General features: G+C 40.5%; 1 protein-coding gene across 5 annotated transcripts; it reads left to right on the top strand.

Annotated features, from left to right (window-relative positions):
- The first annotated feature begins 7,164 nt into the window (after positions 1–7,164).
- LOC148010782 (cell division cycle 20.2, cofactor of APC complex-like) lies at positions 7,165–10,909 on the top strand. Of its 5 annotated transcripts, XM_087671198.1 has the most exons (11): positions 7,165–7,348; positions 7,655–7,779; positions 7,885–8,001; positions 8,185–8,370; positions 8,462–8,558; positions 8,661–8,731; positions 8,846–8,948; positions 9,468–9,775; positions 9,863–10,012; positions 10,145–10,367; positions 10,455–10,909. In XM_087671198.1, exons 2-10 carry the CDS (start codon positions 7,660–7,662, stop codon positions 10,301–10,303), a joined length of 1,311 nt encoding a protein of 436 aa, XP_087527324.1. In that variant the 5' UTR covers positions 7,165–7,348; positions 7,655–7,659; the 3' UTR covers positions 10,304–10,367; positions 10,455–10,909. The 5 variants fall into 5 exon arrangements, with proteins under 5 accessions (XP_087527324.1, XP_087527323.1, XP_087527326.1 ...); XM_087671197.1 differs by having other exon boundaries at positions 8,151–8,370; positions 8,462–8,731; XM_087671196.1 differs by having other exon boundaries at positions 7,166–7,348; positions 8,462–8,731; positions 10,455–10,907.
- The last annotated feature ends 15,833 nt before the right edge of the window (positions 10,910–26,742 follow it).

The raw sequence follows: 26,742 nt of genomic DNA, 5'->3' as shown, positions 1-26,742 counted from the left end.
CCGGGCTACTGGCGACGCTCTGACTCAACGTGAGAGAGAGAGAGAGAGACTCTCTGACTCAACGTGAGAGAGAGAGAGAGAGAGAGAGAGAGAGAGAGAGAGAGTCTCTGACTCAACGTGAGAGCGAGACAGACAGAGATAGAGAGAGAGAGAGAGAGAGAGAGAGAGAGAGAGAGAGAGAGAGAACACAAAAATGGAGAGAGAGAGGGAGAGAGAGAGAGAGAGGACTGACCTCCTGCTGCTTGCTGGCCTGCCTCCTGCTGCTTGCACCTGAGTGAGAGTGAGAGTGAGAGTGAGAGTGAAAGCGAGAATGAGAGTGAGAGTGAGAGTGAGAGAAGAAGAGAAGGTGGTGGAAGGAGACCACGTTCCATTCTACTCCCAATCATGTGACATTATGGTCACTTACCTTTCATTCTGCTCCCAATCATGTGACATTAATGGTCACTTTGGTTTGGTTTAGGAGCCAGGTTCGGGAGCACTGTGGTGGTTCGACACTTTGTTAGAGGCTCTCTCTGACGGACGAGAGAGAGAGAGAGAGAGAGAGAGGCGCGTTTACTCTTTCTCTGTGTCTGACGTGTCGCAAGAGAGGCGTGTTTACTCTCTCTCTCTCTGTCTGACTCTGACGTGTCACCCCGCAGGCCTGTTCCAGAACCCGCAATCTCTCTGCCAGCCCTCTCTGACGCAATCGGAAGCGAGGAAGCACTGCCGCCTGTCCGCGAACCGACTGCCTGGGCGACTGAAGGACGTCAGAAAACGTCAAAAAACGGCTGAAAACGTTAGAGAGAGAGATTCTCTGACGTCCGTTGATGGCTACGACCGACTGGTTGGGCACTTCTCTCCCTCTCTCTCTCTGACGTCCGTCAAAGAGAGATTCTCTGACGTACGTTGGTGGCTGCGACCGACTGACCGGGCGACTGGCGCACGTCTACTACCGGGCTATTGGCGACGCTCTGACTCAACGTGAGAGAGAGAGAGACTCTCTGACTCAACGTGAGAGAGAGAGAGAGAGAGAGAGACTCTCTGACTCAACGTGAGAGAGAGAGAGACAGAGAGAGAGAGAGAGAGAGAGAGAGAGAGAGAGAGAACACAAAAATGGAGAGAGAGAGAGAGAGAGAGAGGACTGACCTCCTCCTCCTGCTGGCCTGCCTCCTGCTGCTTGCTGGCCTGCCTCCTGCTGCTTGCACCTGAGTGAGAGTGAGAGTGAGAGTGAAAGCGAGAATGAGAGTGAGAGAGAGTGAGAGAAGAAGAGAAGGTGGTGGAAGGAGACCACGTTCCATTCTACTCCCAATCATGTGACATTATGGTCACTTACCTTTCATTCTGCTCCCAATCATGTGACATTAATGGTCACTTTGGTTTGGTTTGGGAGCCAGGTTCGGGAGCACTGTGGTGGTTCGACACTTTCTCGAACCTGTAGCTCAAATAATAATGTAGCAAAACTAACTAAATAAATAAATAAATAAATATCTAAAGTAACTACTAACTAACTAAATAAATTACCAAAACTAACTACAAACTAACTAACCCTAAACTAATCACATATCTAAAGTAACTACTAACTAACTAAATAAATTACCAAAACTAACTAAATAAACTAAATAAACAAACTAACTAAACGAACTAAACAATCAAAACTAACACACAATCTAATTTAAAGTAACTCAACACGCTTCTCTCTCTCTCTCTCTCTCTCACGTAGCAGTGAGCTTGGATCGAAAAGCAGCGCCATGTGACTGCAGGCGCACCATGTCTGCGACCCTGTGACCGCAGGATGAGAGAGAGAGAAGTAATTCTCTCTCTACCACACGTGAGAGAGAGAGAAAGTAAAGGTGTTTCTCTCTCTCTCTCTGACGTGTCGTGTAACACATCAAAGAGAGAGAGATAAGTCGTGTAACACGTCAGAGAGAGAGAGTTACTTATCTCTCTCTCTCTGACGTGTTACACGACACGTCAGAGAGAGAGAGAAGCACCTTTACTTTCTCTCTCTCTCTCTCTCTCTCTCTCTCTCTCTCTCTCTCTCTCTCTCTCTCTCTCTCTCTCTCTCTCTCTCTCTCGTCCGTCAGAGAGAGCCTCTGACTTTGACGTGTCACCCTGCAGGCCTGGACCGGAACCCGCAGTCTCTCCGCCAGCCCTCTCTGACGCGATCGGAAGCGAGGAAGCACTGCCGCCTGTCCGCGAACCGACTGGCTGGGTGACTGAAGGATGTCAGAAAACATCAAAAAACACCTGAAAACGTTAGAGAGAGAGATTCTCTAACGTCCGTTAGAGAGAGATTCTCTGACGTTCGTTGATGGCTGCGACCGACTGGCTGGGCGCTTCTCTCTCTCTCTCTCTGACGTCTGTCAGAGAGAGATTCTCTGACGTCCGTTGGTGGCTGTGACCGACTGACTGGGCGACAGGCGCACGTCTACTACCGGGCTACTGGCGACGCTCTGACTCAACGTGAGAGAGAGAGAGACTCTCTGACTCAACGTGAGAGAGAGAGAGAGAGAGAGAGAGACTCTCTGACTCAACGTGAGAGAGTGGAGAGAGAGAGAGAGAGAGAGAGACTCTCTGACTCAACGTGAGAGAGAGAGAGAGAGAGAGAGAGAGAGGACTGACCTCCTGCTGCTTGCTGGCTTGCCTCCTGCTGCTTGCACCTGAGTGAGAGTGAGAGTGAGAGTGAGAGTGAAAGCGAGAATGAGAGTGAGAGTGAGAGTGAGAGAAGAAGAGAAGGTGGTGGAAGGAGACCACGTTCCATTCTACTCCCAATCATGTGACATTATGGTCACTTACCTTTCATTCTGCTCCCAATCATGTGACATTAATGGTCACTTTGGTTTGGTTTGGGAGCCAGGTTCGGGAGCACTGTGGTGGTTCGACACTTTCCCGAACCTGTAGCTCAAATAATAATGTAGCAAAACTAACTAAATAACTAAATAAATAAATATCTAAAGTAACTACTAACTAACTAAATAAATTACCAAAACTAACTACAAACTAACTAACCCTAAACTAATCACATATCTAAAGTAACTACTAACTAACTAAATAAATTACCAAAACTAACTAAATAAACTAAATAAACAAACTAACTAAACGAACTAAACAATCAAAACTAACACACAATCTAATTTAAAGTAACTCAACACGCTTCTCTCTCTCTCTCTCTCTCTCTCTCTCACGTAGCAGTGAGCTTGGATCGAAAAGCAGCGCCATGTGACTGCAGGCGCACCATGTCTGCGACCCTGTGACCGCAGGATGAGAGAGAGAGAAGTAATTCTCTCTCTACCACACGTGAGAGAGAGAGAAAGTAAAGGTGTTTCTCTCTCTCTCTGACGTGTCGTGTAACACGTCAGAGAGAGAGAGATAAGTCGTGTAACACGTCAGAGAGAGAGAGATACTTATCTCTCTCTCTCTGACGTGTTACACGACACGTCAGAGAGAGAGAGAGAAGCACCTTTACTTTCTCTCTCTCTCTCTCTCTCGTCCGTCAGAGAGAGAGAGAGTAAATGCGCCTCTCTCTCTCTCTCTCTCTCTCTCTCTCTCTCTCTCTCTCTCTCTCTCTCTCTCTCTCTCTCTCTCTCTCTCTCTCTCGTCCGTCAGAGAGAGCCTTTGACTTTGACGTGTCACCCTGCAGGCCTGGACCGGAACCCGCAGTCTCTCCGCCAGCCCTCTCTGACGCGATCGGAAGCGAGGAAGCACTGCCGCCTGTCCGCGAACTGACTGGCTGGGTGACTGAAGGACGTCAGAAAACATCAAAAAACGCCTGAAAACGTTAGAGAGAGAGATTCTCTGACGTCCGTTAGAGAGAGATTCTCTGACGTCCGTTGATGGCTGCGACCGACTGGCTGGGCGCTTCTCTCTCTCTCTCTCTGACGTCCGTCAGAGAGAGATTCTCTGACGTCCGTTGGTGGCTGTGACCGACTGACTGGGCGACTGGCGCACGTCTACTACCGGGCTACTGGCGACGCTCTGACTCAACGTGAGAGAGAGAGAGAGACTCTCTGACTCAACGTGAGAGAGAGAGAGAGAGAGAGAGAGAGAGACTCTCTGACTCAACGTGAGAGAGAGAGAGACAGAGATAGAGAGAGAGAGAGAGAGAGAGAGAGGACTGACCTCCTGCTGCTTGCTGGCCTGCCTCCTGCTGCTTGCACCTGAGTGAGAGTGAGAGTGAGAGTGAGAGTGAAAGCGAGAATGAGAGTGAGAGTGAGAGTGAGAGAAGAAGAGAAGGTGGTGGAAGGAGACCACGTTCCATTCTACTCCCAATCATGTGACATTATGGTCACTTACCTTTCATTCTGCTCCCAATCATGTGACATTAATGGTCACTTTGGTTTGGTTTGGGAGCCAGGTTCGGGAGCACTGTGGTGGTTCGACACTTTCCCGAACCTGTAGCTCAAATAATAATGTAGTATAGATGGTTTTGGTTTGGGAGCCAGGTTCGGGAGCACTGTGGTGGTTCGACACTTTCCCGAACCTGTAGCTCAAATAATAATGTACTATAGATACACGACACGTCAGAGAGAGAGAGAAGCACCTTTACTTTCTCTCTCTCTCTCTCTCTCGTCGTCAGAGAGAGAGAGAGTAAATGCGCCTCTCTCTCTCTCTCTCTCTCTCTCTCTCTCTCTCGTCCGTCAGAGAGAGCCTCTGACTTTGACGTGTCACCCTGCAGGCCTGGACCGGAACCCGCAGTCTCTCCGCCAGCCCTCTCTGACGTGATCGGAAGCGAGGAAGCACTGCCGCCTGTCCGCGAACCGACTGGCTGGGTGACTGAAGGACGTCAGAAAACATCAAAAAACACCTGAAAACGTTAGAGAGAGAGATTCTCTAACGTCCGTTAGAGAGAGATTCTCTGACGTCCGTTGATGGCTGCGACCGACTGGCTGGGCGCTTCTCTCTCTCTCTCTCTGACGTCTGTCAGAGAGAGATTCTCTGACGTCCGTTGGTGGCTGTGACCGACTGACTGGGCGACTGGCGCACGTCTACTACCGGGCTACTGGCGACGCTCTGACTCAACGTGAGAGAGAGAGAGAGACTCTTTGACTCAATGTGAGAGAGAGAGAGAGAGACTCTCTGACTCAACGTGAGAGCGAGCGAGAGAGAGAGAGAGAGAGAGAGAGAGAGAGAGAGAGAGAGAGAGAGAGGACTGACCTCCTGCTGTTTGCTGGCCTGCCTCCTGCTACTTGCACCTGAGTGAGAGTGAGAGTGAGAGTGAGAGTGAGAGTGAGAGTGAAAGCGAGAATGAGAGTGAGAGTGAGAGTGAGAGAAGAAGAGAAGGTGGTGGAAGGAGACCACGTGCCATTCTACTCCCAATCATGTGACATTATGGTCACTTACCTTTCATTCTGCTCCCAATCATGTGACATTAATGGTCACTTTGGTTTGGTTTGGGAGCCAGGTTCGGGAGCACTGTGGTGGTTCGACACTTTCCCGAACCTGTAGCTCAAATAATAATGTAGCAAAACTAACTAAATAACTAAATAAATAAATATCTAAAGTAACTACTAACTAACTAAATAAATTACCAAAACTAACTACAAACTAACTAACCCTAAACTAGTCACATATCTAAAGTAACTACTAACTAACTAAATAAATTACCAAAACTAACTAAATAAACTAAATAAACAAACTAACTAAACGAACTAAACAATCAAAACTAACACACAATCTAATTTAAAGTAACTCAACACGCTTCTCTCTCTCTCTCTCTCTCTCATGTAGCAGTGAGCTTGGATCGAAAAGCAGCGCCATGTGACTGCAGGCGCACCATGTCTGCGACCCTGTGACCGCAGGATGAGAGAGAGAGAAGTAATTCTCTCTCTACCACACGTGAGAGAGAGAGAAAGTAAAGGTGCTTCTCTCTCTCTCTGACGTGTCGTGTAACACGTCAGAGAGAGAGAGATAAGTCGTGTAACACGTCAGAGAGAGAGAGATACTTATCTCTCTCTCTCTGACGTGTTACACGACACGTCAGAGAGAGAGAGAAGCACCTTTACTTTCTCTCTCTCTCTCTCTCTCGTCCGTGAGAGAGAGAGAGAGTAAATGCGCCTCTCTCTCTCTCTCTCTCTCTCTCTCTCTCTCTCTCTCTCTCTCTCTCTCTCTCGTCCGTCAGAGAGAGCCTTTGACTTTGACGTGTCACCCTGCAGGCCTGGACCGGAACCCGCAGTCTCTCCGCCAGCCCTCTCTGACGCGATCGGAAGCGAGGAAGCACTGCCGCCTGTCCGCGAACTGACTGGCTGGGTGACTGAAGGACGTCAGAAAACATCAAAAAACGCCTGAAAACGTTAGAGAGAGAGATTCTCTGACGTCCGTTAGAGAGAGATTCTCTGACGTCCGTTGATGGCTGCGACCGACTGGCTGGGCGCTTCTCTCTCTCTCTCTCTGACGTCCGTCAGAGAGAGATTCTCTGACGTCCGTTGGTGGCTATGACCGACTGACTGGGCGACTGGCGCACGTCTACTACCGGGCTACTGGCGACGCTCTGACTCAACGTGAGAGAGAGAGAGAGAGAGAGAGAGAGAGAGAGAGAGAGAGAGAGAGAGAGAGAGAGAGAGAGAGAGTCTCTGACTCAACGTGAGAGAGAGAGAGACAGAGATAGAGAGAGAGAGAGAGAGAGAGAGGACTGACCTCCTGCTGCTTGCTGGCCTGCCTCCTGCTGCTTGCACCTGAGTGAGAGTAAGAGTGAGAGTGAGAGTGAAAGCGAGAATGAGAGTGAGAGTGAGAGTGAGAGAAGAAGAGAAGGTGGTGGAAGGAGACCACGTTCCATTCTACTCCCAATCATGTGACATTATGGTCACTTACCTTTCATTCTGCTCCCAATCATGTGACATTAATGGTCACTTTGGTTTGGTTTGGGAGCCAGGTTCGGGAGCACTGTGGTGGTTCGACACTTTCCCGAACCTGTAGCTCAAATAATAATGTAGTATAGATGGTTTGGTTTGGGAGCCAGGTTCGAGAGCACTGTGGTGGTTCGACACTTTCCCGAACCTGTAGCTCAAATAATAATGTAGTATAGATATAGTAGCAAAAGAAGAAAGGAAGATAAGATGTGAGGATTCGTCTAAAGCTTCTTATGCCAAAAGCACACAAGTTGGAGTAATCCAAATGCGCTAATGGTTGGATTATCATATTTGAATACGTGTTTTTTATTCGTGACCGTTAAATTCCGGACCTTCTGATCTTGCTGGTTCCTTTTCCATTGCCTCTCTCTCTCTCTCTCTCTCTCTCTCACAGGACACATGCACGCGCGCGCGCGCACAGACACAACTGCATTCGCGCTCGCTTTGACTCTCGTCTTTCAACTTTCCATTTGAAGCTTCATCTAATCAGCATCAACAGCTACACACAGAGACTGCAAATAAAGGTAAATGCTTGCCTTTCTCTCCTTCACATCATCGTCCGAGTTGTCTTTCTCTGCATATTCACATAATCAACAACGAACAGCTTGACAATCTGTCTTTAATTTCATTCCTGACAGCTAAAGCACGTTTTTAGCCTTGCATGTTTCTTCCTAGAATTTTAAGGTTAAAGCTTCTTCCGGATCGTTTTTCAAAGCAGCATTGCTAATAGAATCTGCATTCAAGATTTTCATCTTCTGCATCATTGCTTATAGAATGTTGCAGTATGTGACTTTCAAGTCTCTGACCAGCTATGAGCCATGATATAATAGGACCTATGATAGCTACAGTATCGCCACGGCAGGGGTTCCCATCGACTAGAAGACGGCTATCACCTGCTTTTCCATTAAGTTTGATTACTCCAGTTCGTAAAGGAGCGATTTCCAATGGAATCCAGGTCCAATTCCTCTCTGTCTGTTACATATGTTGTGTTACCCGTTTTCCTGATGGATTTTGAAGGCTTCTTAGTACCTTTGCACTTACTCCCTTGTTTCTTTTTCAGGGGGACAGGTTTATCCCAACTCGCAGTGCTATGGACTTTGACATTGCTCGCTTCAATCTTTTCTGCCAAACAAAAGAAAATATCACATCAGCATCAAATGTTGCCTCTCCTGTCAAGGTTTGATCATTTTCTTTTAAGTTATTACAGCTGAAATTCAAATTCTGCATCTATGACTCTCCTGTCAGGGTTTGACAATTTATTTTATGTTGCGTGCTAGCTGAAAGGCAGATTACATGCATCTAAATATTCATCATTCATCATTATAGGAAACACAAATTTACAGGACAATATGTTTGCCAGGAAGAATACAGGAGAAAACTTGCAAAGAATCTCCTGCAGGATGGAAGTGTTCCACTGGAGAAGAGAATTCTGGCCTTTAAGAAAAGGGAGATGCCTTCTCTGGGAATCAATGAAGAACTCGTTGAACAGCTGTACTCAGAAGAGTGTATTAATGATGTCCGAAAAGTGTATCGTCATATTCCTCAGGTGTGCCTTGATTAACTCAAATGTGTTTGAGTTTCACAGCCAATGTGATGATCATGCTTCACAAGTCCTCATTCTGTTTTTGGTTTTGCAGTCCTCAGAAAGGGTGCTTGATGCCCCAGAACTGGTTGATGATTACTATTTAAATTTGCTGGACTGGAGTACCAAAAATGTTCTAGCAGTTGCTCTAGGTACAACTGTCTATCTATGGGATGCAGAGACTGGCGCAATCAGCCAATTAATGCAGACAAGTGATGATGATGATTATGTAACAAGCATTGCTTGGGCCGCAGATGGGAACCATATTGCTGTGGGCCTGAACAGTTCAGAAATCCAAATATGGGATGCTTACAAAGGAAAGCAGGTGCTTGAATCATTTAATTGCATGCTAATTTAGTCTTTAAGAAGCTGCCACTAGCTGTTTTTGTAGTTTCACAAGTAAGGTGTTCAAGGGAGGAGCTTTAATTTGTGAGTGCAGGTGCGAAAGATGGCAGGTCACTTGGCTCGAGTTGGAAGCCTTGCTTGGAATGGACCTGTTTTATCATCTGGAAGTCGAGACAGTAGATTAATTAACCATGATGGTATGCTAAGGTCAATTAACCATATTGTGCATCCTTAAGATCAATTACCATGTTGTGCTATCTGTGATACTGTACTTATTAAGCTGCTTAACTTATGGTTATTTCATATTTTCTTTTCATGATCCTTTACATATAGACAGACATACATATATGTTTCTCTGTAAAGTGCACAATTGTGAGAGCCTTGAGTGGGGGATTGCAGGACTTAAACTATTTTGGCACCCCTCTCCTTTCATGATTAAGTAGTTAGCCTTCAGGCCATCATGAAGGAATGATCAGTTAAGTTGGTCACGAAGGAGAATGCAAAATCATCACAAAGATGATATCCTGCATGTAAACCCTGTGTAAGCTCAAAGCCCATTGAAAAAATCTTACGGCTGGCCAGAAGGCCGATAACATCTGGTCTTTTGTTTTAACGTACATGTGTGCGAGTGTGCTTGCATGCGTGTGTTTTGAGAGCGCAAGTGAGAATACGAGCGCCGAGAGACTTTTCAAATTTTGATATCTTCTTTCTGTCAGTTCGAGCTCGTGATCATACTGTCTCCACTTTGATGGGCCATCACCAGGAGGTGTGTGGCTTGAGGTGGTCATTGTCAGGCCAGCATCTTGCCAGTGGGGGGAATGATAATCTTCTGCATGTTTGGGAACTAGGATCAACTGATTATCTGTATCGATTTGGAGATCACCGAGCAGCAGTAAAAGCCCTTGCATGGTGTCCTTTCCAAGCAAACCTCCTTGCATCAGGTGGTGGAACAGCTGATCGGTGTATAAAACTGTGGAACACACAAACCGGATTCTGCTTGAACAGCCTTGACACCGAGTCTCAGGTAAAGCAATACTTTACAAATCACTACTCCTAGGGTTTCTATGGTTACTCTAAAGATTGATTGACTTATTTGATCTGCTATGCTCAGGTTTGTTCACTCATGTGGAGCAAGCATCATAAGGAGATCCTTAGCAGTCACGGTTACAGCAAAAATCAGCTGTGTCTTTGGAGATATCCTTCGATGCTCAAGATTGCAGAGCTCACTGGTCATACTGCTCGTGTGTTGCACCTTGCTCAGGTTTTTACAATTTGGTTGCTTCTCTACTCTCGTTCCCAAACGTGTGCTCACAATGCGAGTATAATTCTTAATTCTTGAATCGTTTCATCTTTCATTGGATCCCAGTCCTGACATTCTACATCGCGGTGACAGAGTCCGGATGGGAGCACGGTTGTATCAGCTGCAGCTGACGAAACCCTCCGCTTTTGGAAAGTGTTTGCTGCTCCAGACAAGCCTCACTCTGGATCCAATCTGCAGAAGGGTGTAGAAAGAGGCTCCCTTTCATTGGCAACAACCGCGATTATAAGATAATCGCTTCAAATTGCATTAGTACTTCAAAATCATGAGCAAGGTTTCATTACCAAAATTGCTTGAGGTAAATCTCGAAGCATGCCTACCCAGCAGGTTTTGTTTCCTGTTTTCTACCTCTCTGAACTGGTTTCATTGTTCGATTTCTGTGCAGACTGAGACACGAAGGCAACCGCGGTCCGCAACATTGTAAAGAGGCCTAAAACACGCTCAAGGAAACATGAAGGCAGCCGCAACTTTGTACATAGGCGGCAGGCCTATAACACGCTCAAAGAAACATTTAAACCCAAAGAGCTTTACAATATAAATATATCATACCACAGTCAACCCCTGTTACTGGTGACGTCATGCAATATGCCGTGATTCATATTATGAATTCTGCATTGAGAAAACCTTTACAAACTACAAAGTTAACCATGTTATTGGTGCATGCATATTTGTTTATGCCATCGGGAAATTTAATTCAAATGCAAATTTCTATGTACTACGGCCAAAATGACATCTTACCTTGTTGGATGAGGCATAAGGGTAGTACCATGGTAGGCTAAAGCGGCCAATAGATGTCATCTAAGAGTTCCCACTATAATTTTTTCTTCGCACATGAGTTACATAAATGTTTTGAATACTCCAAATATATATCATATGGAGCTCAAAAAAAGAAAAAGCCTTTGGGGCATTTTTGATATTTTTATCAAGTAGTCAAGCACTTAGGGATATGCATTGGTTTAAGCTTTTACAAAATCCAAAATATACAAAAATTTAAATGGCTCAATTATTTGACTCGCATTAAGTTGATTGCAATATTAACAAATTTGTACCATAACTTAGTATGTCCAAAAAAGTTACATCATTGGGGTGGGGTGTGGTTTGTTTTTGGGGGTGTGTCACTTTATTGGCCCCTTTACCTTAGGATGGTTTACCTGGCATTGAGATGGATTTTCATTTGATAGGAAGCTTTTACATCATCCACTGAGGTGAAAACCAAAGTTCATCCTTTTCTCAAAGGGTTGTTAGCTATGTTACTTTCTTGGAGTCTTAGAGGTATAGGTTGTCTTCTATCCCTTTGAGGTGCATTTAAGAATCTTAACACACACACACACACACACACTCTCTCTCTCTCTCTCTCTCTCTCTCTCTCTCTCTCTCTCTCTCTCTCTCTCTCTCTCTCTCTAAATTGAGTGGCTACCCTAGTTGTAAACCACCCATTCCATCAGCCCTCGAACCTCCCTTGTTGGAAGTGTGGTGGGCTCAAGAGAAGTTGGGAAAATGAGTGCATGCGTGTTTGCAATATCACATGATTGTGCACTTGATAATAAGACAATGTAAAGCATGAATGAGCAACAAAGACCAATGGAACACAATTCAACATTGATGAGGATTACACAAGAGTTATCCAAAGAAGCCAACAAGAATACTCACAAGCAAAAGTGAAGCACCAAGGAGATTGTAGCAGTAATATTTCTAACACACCCCTCTTGATACTCAATAAATGTTGAGCACAAAAACAATCATTCAAAGAGATCAACAAAGTGTTTGAACCATGGATGTCGTTAATTCGATGCATCTAAAAGATAGCACAGAGAAGGCTCCTTAAGGATGAAGGATGGGATCAAGAAATAGCTTTCACAAGCCCATGAATGTCCAACATTGTTCAAGCAAAACTTTGTCAAAGCTCCAAGAAGAATATCCACTGGTCTTCAATTGTAAATATTTAGCATTCAAAGCTCATGAATGTCCAATATGGTTCAAGCAAGAGTTGGTCAAAGCTCCAAGAAGAGCATCCACTAGTCTTCAACCATAAATATTTAGCATTCACAAGATTGTATAATGTGGAAGAAATAGAATATAGTCCCAAGCCATAAATCATGAGAAGGACTAGACTCATAAATCACCTTCTAAGCACTAGCAATGGGTTCTTGTAAGGAAGTGAAACCAAAAGTACACCTAAGAGGTGCCAATCACAAGGCACACCTTAAGGTGAATGTTAAAATTTTCTAAGGAGCACGAGTTGCCCCCTCTCTAATCCCACTTTTATATTGGCCCCTTTGAGTAACCTAGGAAGCTGTTATCTTAGCTAATGCCTTGGTGGAGTCCATCATAAGATAGTTTCACAAGCAAGTGAAACCCTCTAACGATCCCATTAGAGCCACTTCACATGAGAAGCCCGCTCTAAATATATGTCCATATGGATCCACATGAATTTGCATAGTAAAAGCATTGCATTTCCACCATCTATGCACAACTATAACTTCCTTACAATGTCAATAATGATCCATGTACCAAGGAATGATTTTTCCAATTCATAAGCCTCCATAAGAAGTACACTATTTATGAATAATGTGTTAGCAATGAGTTGTGTGTGGGCATATATCAAAGGTTTACAATAATGACCTTTGATGTTTGAATCTAGTAGATCAAATATTTAAGATAGTGACATTGGGTATTGTGGGGAGAGTTAGATAAGATATTTGTAGATGGTAACAACCACCCACATTTCTCCATGTTGTATATGTATGTATCCTCTTGTACGAGCAACATAGAAGCGAATAACAAAGTTTGTTAGCTCATTGTGTAGCCATGCTTACTCTCATATCCACTGTCATTGCAATATTTGCGACATGGAATTAGAGCACTGTTAGCCTCATAGCATAGTGATACTCATATCCCACAACCTTAGAGTTGGACTATCTTGCCATGCCATTTACTAGGACAAATCCTTGAACTACTTATGCTACTACTTTGTGAAAGATATTCACACAATCACTAGAGACTTTGGCAAACATAGAAGGATTCAAATATTTAGTAAGCTTATCATTGAAAAATCTTGTTGAAGAGAGAAATCTGTAAAAGATTGTAATGCATATGAAGTTGGCTCCACTAGCAAGTAAGAGGGATCATTATGAGAGTCATTCAAAATCTATGCATTTTTTTACAAAGTATATATAGCCTATGAACAACATCACTTGACTATCCAAAATCTACCCATTTTTTTAAAAGTATATATAGCCTATGAGGAATATCACTTGACTATTCAATTAAGATGGCCTTCTAATCAATGATTAAAAAATCAAAAGAGTGATAATGTCTTACAATAAGATTCACTTGATCGCAATTTGTTTTTTCACATTCTAACATTTGAGAAAGTTGCTTCAAATGGGTATCCTTTTAGGATCTCCTTGTCTTGATGGATCACTAATGCGCAAACTATTTAGCAAAGAGTTTTTTTTTTTGGGTTTTTGTGGGAGAATGATAAGCATTAAAAAAAACTTATGCAAGGATGACTCATAGCCTCCTCAAAATTGGTATTTTGTCAGTATATGTAGCTAAAAATTGAGGGATTGCAAGTCTAGAAGATGCTAGAGAGTATCATTGAGGTCAAGGTTGATAATACATTTCATGCTCAAAAGAGAACATTCAATTTACCTCGAATCTAATTTGATTCGTTTCTTCTGCTTCAAGTATTAACATTAATCGAAGGAAACACTCCTAGTAAGTTTTATGGATGATTTAGTTATTCTTGATTGGAACGAGAAATCCATCCGTTGCTGAGGCTCTATCTTCAAAGTCATTGGCTGCCTTATTTGATGTAGATGTTTCTTCAATATATCATGTCAATTGGCTACTTAACAATGTGAAACAAATGACAAATGAAGATTGAATATTGGTCATGGAATATTAAATTATTTATTGATTCCTACTTTGGTAGATTGGAAAGAATTTCATTTACAAGAAAATATTTTAGACATTCACTCCCTTAATTTTTCTTGAATTGCAAGAAAAATTCAAGAAAATTTGAAGGATATGTTATGAATGGATACTATAACAATGAAAATTTCTTGAATTCTTGCAACAAGATTTTCACTTTTGTTGACTTGGCATGAAAAATCATCCTAAAACATGTGATTACTAGAAGGTTTAATTCTCTTCTCAAAGCTATGAGCTTTTGTGCTACAATGTTGTTTAACATGAACATCAAAGACAATAGTGGATATGGTAGTTGTTGGAATATTTCTTTGAGTGTATGTATTAGTGATCCCTTCTTTGTATGCAAATTCAATATGAACTAGTTCTTAGAGTGTGGAGAGATGAGTATGATGAGTTGAAAGGATCAAGTTGGCAAGTCAAACTGGACTGGATATAATGTACTTGATGTAAAATATGCCTATTTAAAGAGGTGAGCTAATGAGAAGTGTGAGAGGATTTTTCTTTGTTTCTCAACTTTATGACTTGCATTGTTTATGAACCCCATTGAATTCATATCTCTTTCATGTGGTGTCAAAGCCATCATGGCTGTGAGATTGTGCATCCATTATCCAAGCAACCCATTGAAGATTGAATGCAAGAAGTGGAGATTTCTTGAAGCAAATCAAGAGGCCATCATCACTCAAGCATTGAGGTATATTGGATTCATTCAGTTTATCAATTCTTTCAATTTTCAATCAGTGGTTGTGAAGTTCTATTGTTAAGCAAGGTAGCTACCTTAAGGGGCAACTTAAGGGGGTTGCTTTCAACAAGCTCAGGGCTTGCTTCTGACCAAAAGCTAGGGGCTTGCTTATTTTAGTCCAGTAGGGGGCCTATTTTGAACAAAGAGAGAGAGGAGAAGAGGAGGAGAAAAGAAGACCCATTTACTAATCTTGGTTGGGGTTAAATCTCCCAATTGCATTGTTGGTTGCAAAAGGATGTCATGGAGGTCATTGAATTTGTCATAAATATCCTCTCATCCAAGGGTAATCAATGCCGTTCAAAAATAGCGGTCCTTGCTCTATGATTGTACTATTCTTCCAATTATCCTTTCATTCAAAGGTTAAAGGATTTGATACTACTAATTCCATTCACTCTATCTTTCCTTGAGCTTGTTATTTCTGAGCCCTATTTACATTACCCCTCTCAAATCGGTTTATTTTCAGCCTCGTTTACTTTGCTTGCTACTTGAATTGATTGATGTAATAATTTGAAAAGCGGTTCATACTCGAGAATTGTAAAAGCATATATAATTGTTTGTATGTAAGCATCCCATATAAATTGGAGTTAGACACTACCAAGTATTGCTATAAACCTGGTAAGACCTTTCCATAAAAACCATGGCCTCGAACTCCAATATTTCCTATGGCATCAAAAATTTTGAGGGTGAGAAAAAATACCATACATGGGCAACTCAAATGCAATTCTTGCTTATGCATAGAAAATAATGGATAGTAATATGTGATAATGCACCAATAGAAGTGATTGGAGAATGGGTAGAAAAAGATGAACAAGCACTCACCTTAATTGGGTTGCATCTTGCTCTAGGCTTGATGCATCACATCAACATTACAGGAACAACAAAGTGTGGGAAGAGCTCAATAAATTTTTTGGTGTTAAAGCAAAAAACCAAGAGATGTATCTAAAAATGGATTTCTATAGCTTGCATCATGAATACAGGACTCACTTGTTGAGCATGTCTCAAAATTAAGGAGCTTAATTAATCAATTGGAAGGCATCCAAGTCAAAATTCCTGAAAAGGATGTAATAGCAATGCTTCTTGTCAATCTACCTAAAGAGTATGCATCCTTAAAGGATTCTCTTCTTACACATGAAAAACTTAATCTTGAAGGTTGCATATAATTAATCCTATTGAAAGAAAAGGAACATAAAGGGCAAGCTGATGCATCCAAAAGCAAAGACACCATGTTCTTTACAAAGAAGGAACCCAACGAATGCTATCACTGTGGAAGGAGAGGACACATTAGCATTGAATGCAGTTTTAAGCATCCATCCAAATGTAATCAGTATAAGAAGATTGGACACCATGAAAAAGCATGTAGGTTTAAGATATAGACAAATTTCATGGAAGAAAATAACCAAGAAAAAAAGACAAAAGGACACCTTTTCTGAAAATGAAGACTAAAGAAAAAGGGTTAAAGAGTCTAACCACCCATTAGTAGTAGCCATAGAATGCATTTAGTAGAGGGAGGGACAATCAAACTTTGTAAATTCAATCATGTAATCACTTGACCATGTTGTAGTAGCCAAATAAGTCACCAAGGGGGGTTGTTGGAAAATTTCTTTGAGCGTATGTATTAGTGGTGCCTTCTTTGTATGCAAATGCAGTATGAAATAGTTCTTAGAGTGTGGAGAGATGAGTTGGAAGGATAAGGATCCAATTTGGCAAGCCAAACTGGATTGGATATAATGTACTTGATGTATCTATATGCCTTTTAAAGAGGCAAGCTAATGAGAAGTATGAGAGGATTATTCTTTGTTTCTCAACTTTATGGCTTGCATCGTTTATGACCCCCCTTGAATTCATATCTCTTTTAGTTGTTGCATTACCTTTGGATAGTTGGAACTTGCTTCTCATGCTTTGTACTTGCTCAAAATTAAAGGTGTACCTAACATGTTGATCTCTTATTGTCTGTAGTCTTATTAATAAGACTACTGTCCAAAGAGGATGCTAGTTCCTTGTAACAAGAACTTGTACTTTGGATCATGATATCCCCACTCCCACTGCCTTGAAATGGAAGAAAATAGCCAAAGATTTTCTAACAAATGAGTTATTGCAATCACAAATAACATCTTGCATAGGAAGATTCTTACTTTAGAACTAACCATAATTGGCAAATAGGTTCAATAAGTTATGGGTATGGATGATCATTTTATTCTAGCTAGCAATAAGGCAAAAAATAATGTGCTTCTTTCTTGATTATAAATGAATGGGTGATTATTTTGTTAATAAAAACTAAGTTGGTATTTAGGTATGAATTCATTGATTGAAATGGCATTCTAGATAATGATTTCTTTACATTCCAATAAGAAAATAGCTTATGACTTTCGTCAAATGCGAAACTTATCACTAGAATCCATTGCATGTGTTTTGCAAATACTCTACCTTGGTTCTCTTTTTAAACATGGTTATTAAGCTCATTTAGAACCTTGCTAATGATGAACTTTCACCTAAGAAGCTCCTTTGATGACATTGTACTAGATCAAAAAGATTAGGATTAACTTATTTATTGTATTTGGGATACACATTAGCTAAGCTCATTTGGTGCAATAGAATCTCTAATGCCTTCTAACAAAGGCAAAGTTAGTCTTGACTAGGAGAGATTCCCAATGAGCTTTGTTGTCAATTAGATTAATATGTAATATATGTGCTTGAAAATGAAGTCAAATGTAATATATGTAATATATGTGCTTGAAAATGAAGTCAAAAGTTAACAACAATCTAGTGCTTCAATCCATGTAAATATATTTTACTTTCTTGGTAAATTACTATATTATTTTCTTGGCCCACTTTAAAAGCGAGTTGATCCACAAGCATGCCCTAATCTAATTCTTAGATGAGGTGGCTTGAACTTGAAAGAGAGAACATAATATGATAGAAAAATTCACAATGGTCTATCGTACCAAAGCTCTCTTATCAAAATGTGTGGCATTACACTATCCATATTTTGAAAATGGGATAAAATTAGAAAGGGAAAAATGGGGTGACAATTGTACACAAGGATATAAAAATTTCAAGTAGAACCAAGGAAGATTGAAGAAAAATAAAGGCTGCCAGAGTTAAAATTCTAGAATCCCGATCAGATTCAAATAAGCTTAATGCATTAATCTAGGCACCACTCATCTGTAAGGTGTTCTTGTAATGCTTCCAAATGATTACTTATGGGTAAATACATAATTCATGATTATAAAAATTCAATGAGAGACAAGCTTACTAATGTACATATTATAATTATTCTAGAGTGACATTTAGAAGACCCAAACTGTTGAGAAATTTGTGGGCAATCTCTATTCATTTTTACCTTAAACTATGTCTAGAAAAGCCAAAGTGCATGCAAAATGCAATGATCAATCAACACAAACCTAGTGGAAAAGAGTTGGCCTACCCAAGTGTAAGTTGGAAACCCTAACCTTGACTATAATCTCATTCTTGTCTATGCAAGCTTTGGACCTTTTACAGTTCTATATTTTTATTATTAACTTCTTGTGCACTAGAGAGAGAGAGAGAGAGAGAGAGAGAGAGAGAGAGAGAGAGAGAGGGATTGGTTGGGGAATCATCATTCTTCTTCTCTATTCTCTTAACATTGGAGCTAATTGCTATAGATGAAAGGGAGTTGGAGCGATAGCTTGAGGAGCCCACCACTTGAATCATGAGACCACTTATAAGCCTTCAAGCCTTCTAACTACAATGTGGAAAGTTAAGTAGATAAGTCTACTACAATTCAAATATCTTGGTTTCTTGGCTGTTAAAATGTATATATGGTGCTAAAGGCACATGTAACTGAATCCCATAACCCAAGTATGAGGTTTGTGTCCAAGCTACAAAGCTATAAAGCAATGTATGTACTTGCTCAGCTAAAATCAATCAAGTTCTTCTCCATGCCATTGTGGTCTCATTTTTGTTCTTCTTCTTATCTCCTTAATCCCTTATCTTCTCTTGATCTACCATGTTTCTTAACATGGTATCAGATTCTCTTTTCTAAAGATTGTGAGGTTATGGGAGCTTCCATAGCTACTACTCAAAGCTTGGAAGCTCAAGTTTATGTGAGTAATCATTAATAAAAGTAACAAAATATTTTGCACCACCTAATGATTTAGGTCCACAAACACTTCACAATAAGTATGCCCAAACGTTAATAAGGGCACAGGTTTGGGTCACACACTCACACCTCACATACTCACAAACACCTCTCACCTCACAAACACATAATGAGGTTTGTGAGGTACATAAGGTTTGGGCATAACTTTTGTTTTGATGGAGTAAGAGACCAAGAGAGAGACAGACTCAAGATGTGGAAACTCCAATAGTCACAATGCATGACCAATTCATTAGTCATCACACTAAAAGAATAAAGAATGAAGATATAGTGATGGGTGCCCACAACCTATAGTGCACAAGTATGTGGGTACTGTAAGTATAGTGAATACATAGGCAGTGTAGGAACATGTGACTTCACCCCCAACAACCTCCCATTTAAAGGCGAATGTGCTCTAGTGAGGAGAGAATAAGAAAAAAGTGACAAAGTACAAATAAACATGAAGTACAACAGGATATGAGGAAAGACATCATCTGATCCTATATAATCTTCTTAAGAAAGGAAAAATGTTCCGCTGAGAGACTTTTAGTGAGGAGATCTATAGGATTTTGATTGACTGAGATTTTGACAATCTCAATGGACTTGTCCTTGTGTGACCATTATGATAAAGTGGTAATGTAGCTCAATGTGCTTTGTTTTAGCATGGAAGTCCGGATTCTTGGCCAACTAAATAGTACTCACAGAATTCGAATATGGTGTATGGACCACATCAATAATACCAAGGTCTACCACCAAACATCCCTAAATAGAGAGCCTCCTTACAAGCCTCAGTGGCAGCAACTTACTTTGCCTTTGTAGTAGATAGGACTGTGCATTTTTGTACCCTAGACATCTAAGAAGCAATACCTCCAACAAAGGTGAAGACTTAGCTAGAGGTAGACTCCCTACTACTATTTACATGTTGTGCATAATCAGAGTTAGTGTATCCCATGATTCCTATGTTTTAGCTATCATAACATATGCACATTTTTATAGTGCCATCATTAAAGTACCTCATGATACCCTTCATGGCATCCCAATGCTACTTGCTAGGTGTAGCCATATAGCATGCCACAACTCCCACTACAAATGCTATGTCAAGACGAGTGACTATCATGGCATACATCAAACTACCCATTGTGGATGCATGAGGGATCTTGGCAATCTTGACCTTTTGCTTATCAAAATTTGGGGACAATCAGCTTGACTAACCTTCACATGAGAAGTAAATGATAGCCGATAGACTTAACATCTTGCATATGAAACTGCTCAATGATCTTTTGGATTTACTCTCTCTATGACAAGTAAAGGAGCCCTTGAGAAGCATCACGTGTGGTGCACATTCCAAGAATATGTGAGGCCTATCTCATATCCTTCATCTCAAAGCTCTTCTTGAGCTGACTTTTCAAGGTATCCAACTCATCATGATCTCTCCCAACAATCAACATATCATTCATATAGAGTACCAAAATCACAAGGTTGCCATCATGGGCCTTCTTCCTGTATAGACATGGATCCATATCACTACAGATATATACATGTGAATGAATGAAAGTATTAAATATGTGATACTATTCTCTAGGTGTCTGCTTAAGGCTATAATGGCTCTTTCTCAACTTGCACACTAGGTGTTCCCTACCTTTTTCCTTGAAGCCCTTAGGCTATTGCATATACATCTCATCATGCAAGTCCCCATGTAAAAAAATTATCTTTACATCCATCTGATAAAGGTCTAGATCTAACTATGCAACCAATGCCAAAACCAATTGTAGGGTAGTGATTTTGACTAGAAGAGAGAAGACTTCATCGAAGTTAATGCCATGGTCCTATTTAAAACCCTTAGCAACTAATTTAGCCTTATATACTAGCTTGGGTTTTCTAGGGGTACTTTTCAACTTGTACACCCACTTGCATGGCAAAGCATCTTTTCCATTAGGCAAAGGAACTAAATCTCACGTATGATTTTTTTGCAATGAGTCATACTCTGACTACATGCCCTCTCCTAAGAGTGACTATCACCTTGGTGCATGGCCTTATTATAGGTAAGAGGCTCATCGACATTTGTCACCATAACATAGTCTATGGAGGGTTCAAACCACTCATGAGGATGTCTATCTCTAGTAGAATGTCTCAAAACATGTTGTAGTCTAACTTATGGTCATGGACCACTAGAGCATCAACTATACAGATTCTCTAGCTTGCTTTATGGAAGTAGGAATCACCCCCTGAAATATCACCTAGAGTACCTCAATTGCTTGCTCATGTTGGTTATGCATTTTCTCTTCATGGAAAATAACATCATGGCTACAAATGACCTATTGAGCATGTAGATCCCATAGGCAATAGCTCATCTCACCTGTATCTTCATAACCAAGAAATATGCATTTTTTGACTTAGGATCCATTCTATTATGCTTGTCCTTATAAACACGGCAGAAAGCCTTACAACCAAAGACACACATTTGAGCATATAATGGAGGTTTTCTAGACCATACATCCTCTACAACCTGATAGTCAATAGTAGTGCATGGGAATATGTTAATCAAATGTATAGTAGTAGTAACTACCTTAGCCTAGAAATGTTGTGGTAAGCTTTCCTAGCTAAGCATACTACAAACTTTCTTGTGAATTGTTTTGTTCATGTGCTTAGCCACCATAACATTTTGGGGTGAGGTGTATAGGGCAATCGATTGATACTTAATATCCTTCTCATCACAAAACTACTACTATACCCATTGTTAGATTGTAAGCACTTTAACCTAAATACCTAAAGTAATTCTCAACAAGAGTAAGCCAATGTTGAAACATAGCCACTAATTTGGATTTATGCTTTATGGGATATGCCTAGATCTTATGTGAGTAATCATCAATAAAAGTAATGAAATACTTTGCGCCACCTAATGATGACTGACATGTCATAGGTCCATGGACATTAGGATGAACAAGATCTAGAGGTTCACTGTAATGTCCCCATTACTTAGTTCATTTTAATAAACAATGTGTGTATACATTCCAAAAATTGATTTATGTTGAAAAACAATTGCATATTTTAAAAACTAGCTCTAAATATGAAGACTTTTTATTATTATTAATGAAGTATTATATGGCAGTTCATGGAAGAAAGACTTGGGAAACCCTCCCAAGATAAGCTTATTAAACTATGTTTGTAGTATAAAACAACAAAAAGAACTAGCCTAGTGGATAGTCACTTGGCAGTTAAGTGCACTTGGATGACGACACTGCCGGGATGGATGACCTCCTAGAAAGATTTTCCTACAAGCTAGTGGGAGCTTCTCATGAGTAGCCAAATGCGCCAATGAAGCCTTCGTAGCCCGTTGCCAAATATGCCAAGGCCAAGATGCCAAGATCTATGCCTTGATCGCTGCTCGACGATGTGACACATGGTGCTCGCCCATATATTCATAAATTTTTATCTTTGCACTACAAAAATGGAGCCCCCCCTCCAACGTCATTGATGATGTCATAAAAAACGCTAAAAGAAAGTGTTCTTTCTTTATTATTGATGATGTCATAAAAAATGCTAAAAAGTAAGCATCCTCTCTTTACCGCCCTCTCCCCCTTACTATATAAATAGGGGTAGAGTGTCACGCCAAAAACACACAACAACTCATGCAGAAGTCTCTCTACTATTGACACAATGAAGGTCTGCTGCAATTAGCTGAACATCTCTCTCTCTCTCTCTCTCCACACTTACACAGAAGCACTGCTCAAATCCATCAAGCTTCTTCCATGGCCCCCAAGAGATGTTGATATGCCGAGGGAGGTCATGCTCAGAGAGCTCCCCAACACAAGGAAGTAGCCGATGTTGAGGGAAAGTGCAAGCGAAAGTTACCCTCGAATCCATTCAACCCGAAGGACCGGTTATTCCACAATAAATTGAGGTTGCGGCCATAAATCGTAATCATGATGGATGGCTGAATGGAGATAATCAGATTTAGTACATAGAAAATATATTACTTTAAGTTATTAACTCTACAACTTTCTAATGAGGGATAAGTTAGTCCGTTACATAGATTATGATAAGTTAGAACGTACTTAAACTTGCAAAAACATGTTAATATTATCAATTGATTTTGAAGAAGGAAAACGGGAATTGATGGAGGGGATATATTCTATGCATTGCATACATTGACAAGTGTGTTAAAAATGTCTTATGGTTATGGCTGCTTTTGGATTTGTGAATGATGAATTATGGCTCATATGATTCCGTACTTGCACAGATGGATGAGTTGTGGATTATGGTGGTTTAGGACTTTGGGGTCCCCAACCCAATGCTCCCTAACACTCTACGGAGTGTGGACAAACTCACATAGGTAGGGGTGCTACACTCTTGAGGAAGATAGATGTTTTTGGTTTTTGATCACTCGAGCACCCGAGAAGGAAAAGAGCCAAGTGATAAGTGCCCCTGTTATGTAGGATGACTCCTGAGGCTCAAGGAAGCTTAAAGGGGCTCTAAGCCAATAAATTCCCTATTGACCGTGGATGGAGTGCGATCGCATACAACCCAATCTCAAGGAATTGGAAGGTCCTATCCTAGGCTGGACGGTGTATTTTTGCGAAAGATGGTTTTGTACCACTCTGCAGAGTGATGGTTCTGGATATTACTACGAAATAAAGTATCTAATTTTTGAATTGTTTGTTATGTGCTAAAGATTGAGTTTAACAAACCCAGTTTAATGGAGTAATAAAATGAAGCTGTTTTTTATATGTCCAAATAGTGTGGTAGTATGCTTTGCTAATTAGAAAACTAAGTAAACCCAATTGAGAAAAGTGGGAGGCTTCGATCCTGACGAATGAACGCCTATGGTTGGGTGGACATGATAAGGCGGGTAACTTTAGATAGAACTGATTAAATCATGACCCTCCCAATATTGGTAGGATTCGTTACTAGGTTGAACACCGTTTTAGGGGACTGGAGCTGAGATTTTACCTTATGGGTAGAGGGATCGCTCCCCTGTCTCTCACTCTCTTTGAACCAAGTGCGGTGTTAACCTCACTCTTGCCTTTGATTGATTACAAAGTGGTCTTTCTTAGGTGGATGTTAGATTGCTGTTAGGGGTGACTTGTCCACATTTTCCCTTTGAAGTAGAATTGAGATTCCCATGTTCAACTAAGTCTGAGGTTTCCCATGGGGAGACGGGATGGTGATGTGCATGGATATGAATTTCGGTTGACTACTAGAGGACTCCTCCAGGTCAGTTGGAGGAGGCACCTCACACTCACCCATGCATGTAATGCAAGAATTCTTATGCAAACTATGTATCTGCCATAAAGAAAATAAACACAATAATATAAATTTTTATTGTCAAGGGATAGAAGATACTATAAATGGATAAGTATTTTTATTCTTTTTAATGACATGTGCCCAAGTCAACGATGCCATAACAATACATGTGGTGTTACTGCAACCATATCCAAAACATGGTCAATAGACCCAGATACAAGTAAAGAATAAAAAGGCAAACTTGACACCTTGTGCAAGGACAAGATTCTCACGGGCAATCTTCCAATAAGGAATCACCAAAAGATACAAAGTAACTCGTATCATCCAATTGTCTAGTAGAGAGTAGGATTTTGGTCAAAGCTAGAACATGGCATACATCATGCAAAGAAAAGATACTCCCTAAATAAAACTATAGCCATATATCTCCAATTCCAACAATATCTAGTGCCAAGTCATTACCCAATCTGATAGATCCTATCATGTTGCGATAGGAGTGGAACCACTCTCGATGAGGGACAAAATAAAATGAAGCCCCTAAGTCAATTAACCAAATTTGGGCATAAGTAGACGAGGCATTAGCCAACCATGAAACATAAAGAGAGGAAGCTACAAGTATGTACTCATCATTCGAATCTGCGTGCACTACATTAATCTCTTCAATCTTAATGTGGGCTTATTGGGGATAATATTGCGATCATCATTCTTTTCTTGTACTTTCCCTTTCCCTTTTTCTTGTGCTTGTCATCATACATTTTATGGCATTTTGGTTGAATAAGACATGGCTTTCTACAATAATGACAAGTTAACGTGGACTTTTAGTAAGTATGGGACTTAGTGCAAGACTATCCATGTGATTAAGAATGAGACTCTCAGAGTCTCTCTGACAGTAGCCATTACCATTCTCAGCATTACTATCTCTGACTATCAAAGCATGAAAGCCATTAGGGGAGTTTTGAGGTCTCGAAAATGCCCTATAAGAGATCATAGAGAGAGAAAAAAATTTAAGAAATAAAATTATTTTATAGAATTTTTAAATGGTTTATATTTTGGTAAGTTAAAATATCAAAATTCGTTAATAAGTCATTGTCGTGATATTCTCGTGGTCACATCAAACCTAGAAATCTAGGTCGCCATAAAGTTGGCAAGGTTGTCATAATGAAGATCTTACCTCTCCTCATTAAAGTGAAAAGTAATATTCAATTTGAATTTTTGTGGATACTCGATTGCCTCCCTCCATCGTTTCTCTCTTCTTTTTTTCTCCTCCTTAGTAGTCTCTTCTTTGTTTTCGTTCTTGCTTCTAATCATATCCTTAGCTATGGATCAATCACCCAATGATCTCTGTAACTCAGCTGCGGATCAATCATCCAATGATCTTTGTAGCTCTCATAAAAGACCTCTCTATCATCTTCATATTGAGTTGGATAGTGAGTATGAACCAATAAGAAAGAGAACAAAATCTATCACGGTTACAGAGTCTATTAAACATATATTGAGGTTTGAAGGAAAGAAGAATATTGATCTTTGGTTAGATGGAAAGCTATATCCCAAAGATCCTAGCAGAAATAGCACTCCTCCTTTCTATAATAGCTCATCATTAATGAGGTTTATTGGTGATGGCTACAATGGATTTTAAGATTATACACTTAACCTTGTTGCAGAAAAGGATATCCTTGGACTAGAGAATCATCTTTTGATGAAACACAATATAGAGTTGTTGCAGAAGCTAGAGGATTGTCAACAAAAAATTCATTCATTGGAAAAGCGTATCAAAGCTTATCAACAAAAGAAAACTTTATTAGGCCTTCGAAATCGACAAAGAGCTCTTAAAAATATTGAGAATCTCAAAGGAGGAGGAGGCTGTGGTAAAAGAATCCAAGCAGCAAGGTATATTTTTTTTCACTTGAAAAATCTTAAATATGGCTTTATTTAAATTATTTGCATTGATTTGTGATGTTAATTTTGCTTAGATCTCTTCTACAACCAAATGCAAGTAAAAGAGATTATTTAAAAGCAGCTCAGTTTTATTATCATCATCTTCCTTCAGTAGTTTCAAAGGATATTTTGGAGAAGAAGAAATTTAAAAAGGCAAAGAAACAATGCTTGGAGTCATTTGTAAAGGATCATTCTTTGGATTCTGAGTTAGTACATAAGACACTGGATAGTATTGGTATCAGTTGAGATGCTTAAATGCAAATTTTTCAGCTTTTACAATCAAATATAAAGCAAGGACAGGTATGCAATTGCATACTTCCGAAGCCATTTGTGGTTAGGACTATCAGACAGAGAGTTAATAACAAAGTGATGGGGATTCTAGGTGAGCCTTTTCATATCAAGGCTAGCTTCAAGGGCAAGAAAAAGGAGGTTACATTCAATGAATTTAACAATATTTTCCTTGACTTGCCCACCCTACAATGCTTAATGATCAAATTTTATGACTTGTCAATAAGCAGAGGCACAGGGAGTGGCTAGATTTGTGATTAAACTTGATGAAAGTGAGATTCTAAAATGTAAAAAATTGGAGAGAATCTCTATCACCTTGATGAATAGAGCACTTTCGTCAGGTCATTGCAATCACTCAACATCATTTAGTGTTCAATCTGAATATAACATCTGGTGGCTAGGAGCATTTGAGGTAGATAC

The sequence above is a fragment of the Lygodium microphyllum genome, chromosome 29 (assembly GCF_053477565.2).
Source record: "Lygodium microphyllum isolate KBCC chromosome 29, Lygodium_microphyllum_v1.1.10, whole genome shotgun sequence".
NCBI classification, from domain to species: Eukaryota; Viridiplantae; Streptophyta; class Polypodiopsida; order Schizaeales; family Lygodiaceae; genus Lygodium; species Lygodium microphyllum.
Note: the sequence above shows the minus strand (reverse complement) of the source record. Positions and strands in the feature narration are given on the sequence as shown.

Excerpts from the sequence above, each read along its gene's own strand:
- LOC148010782 (XM_087671196.1), top strand. The coding sequence starts at position 7,660 with ATGATAGCTACAGTATCGCCACGGCAGGGGTTCCCATCGACTAGAAGA. Across the intron at positions 8,002-8,184 it reads ATGTTGCCTCTCCTGTCAAG|GAAGAATACAGGAGAAAACT; the intron begins GTTTGATCATTT and ends TATGTTTGCCAG. Across the intron at positions 10,013-10,144 it reads GTGTGTTGCACCTTGCTCAG|AGTCCGGATGGGAGCACGGT; the intron begins GTTTTTACAATT and ends TCGCGGTGACAG.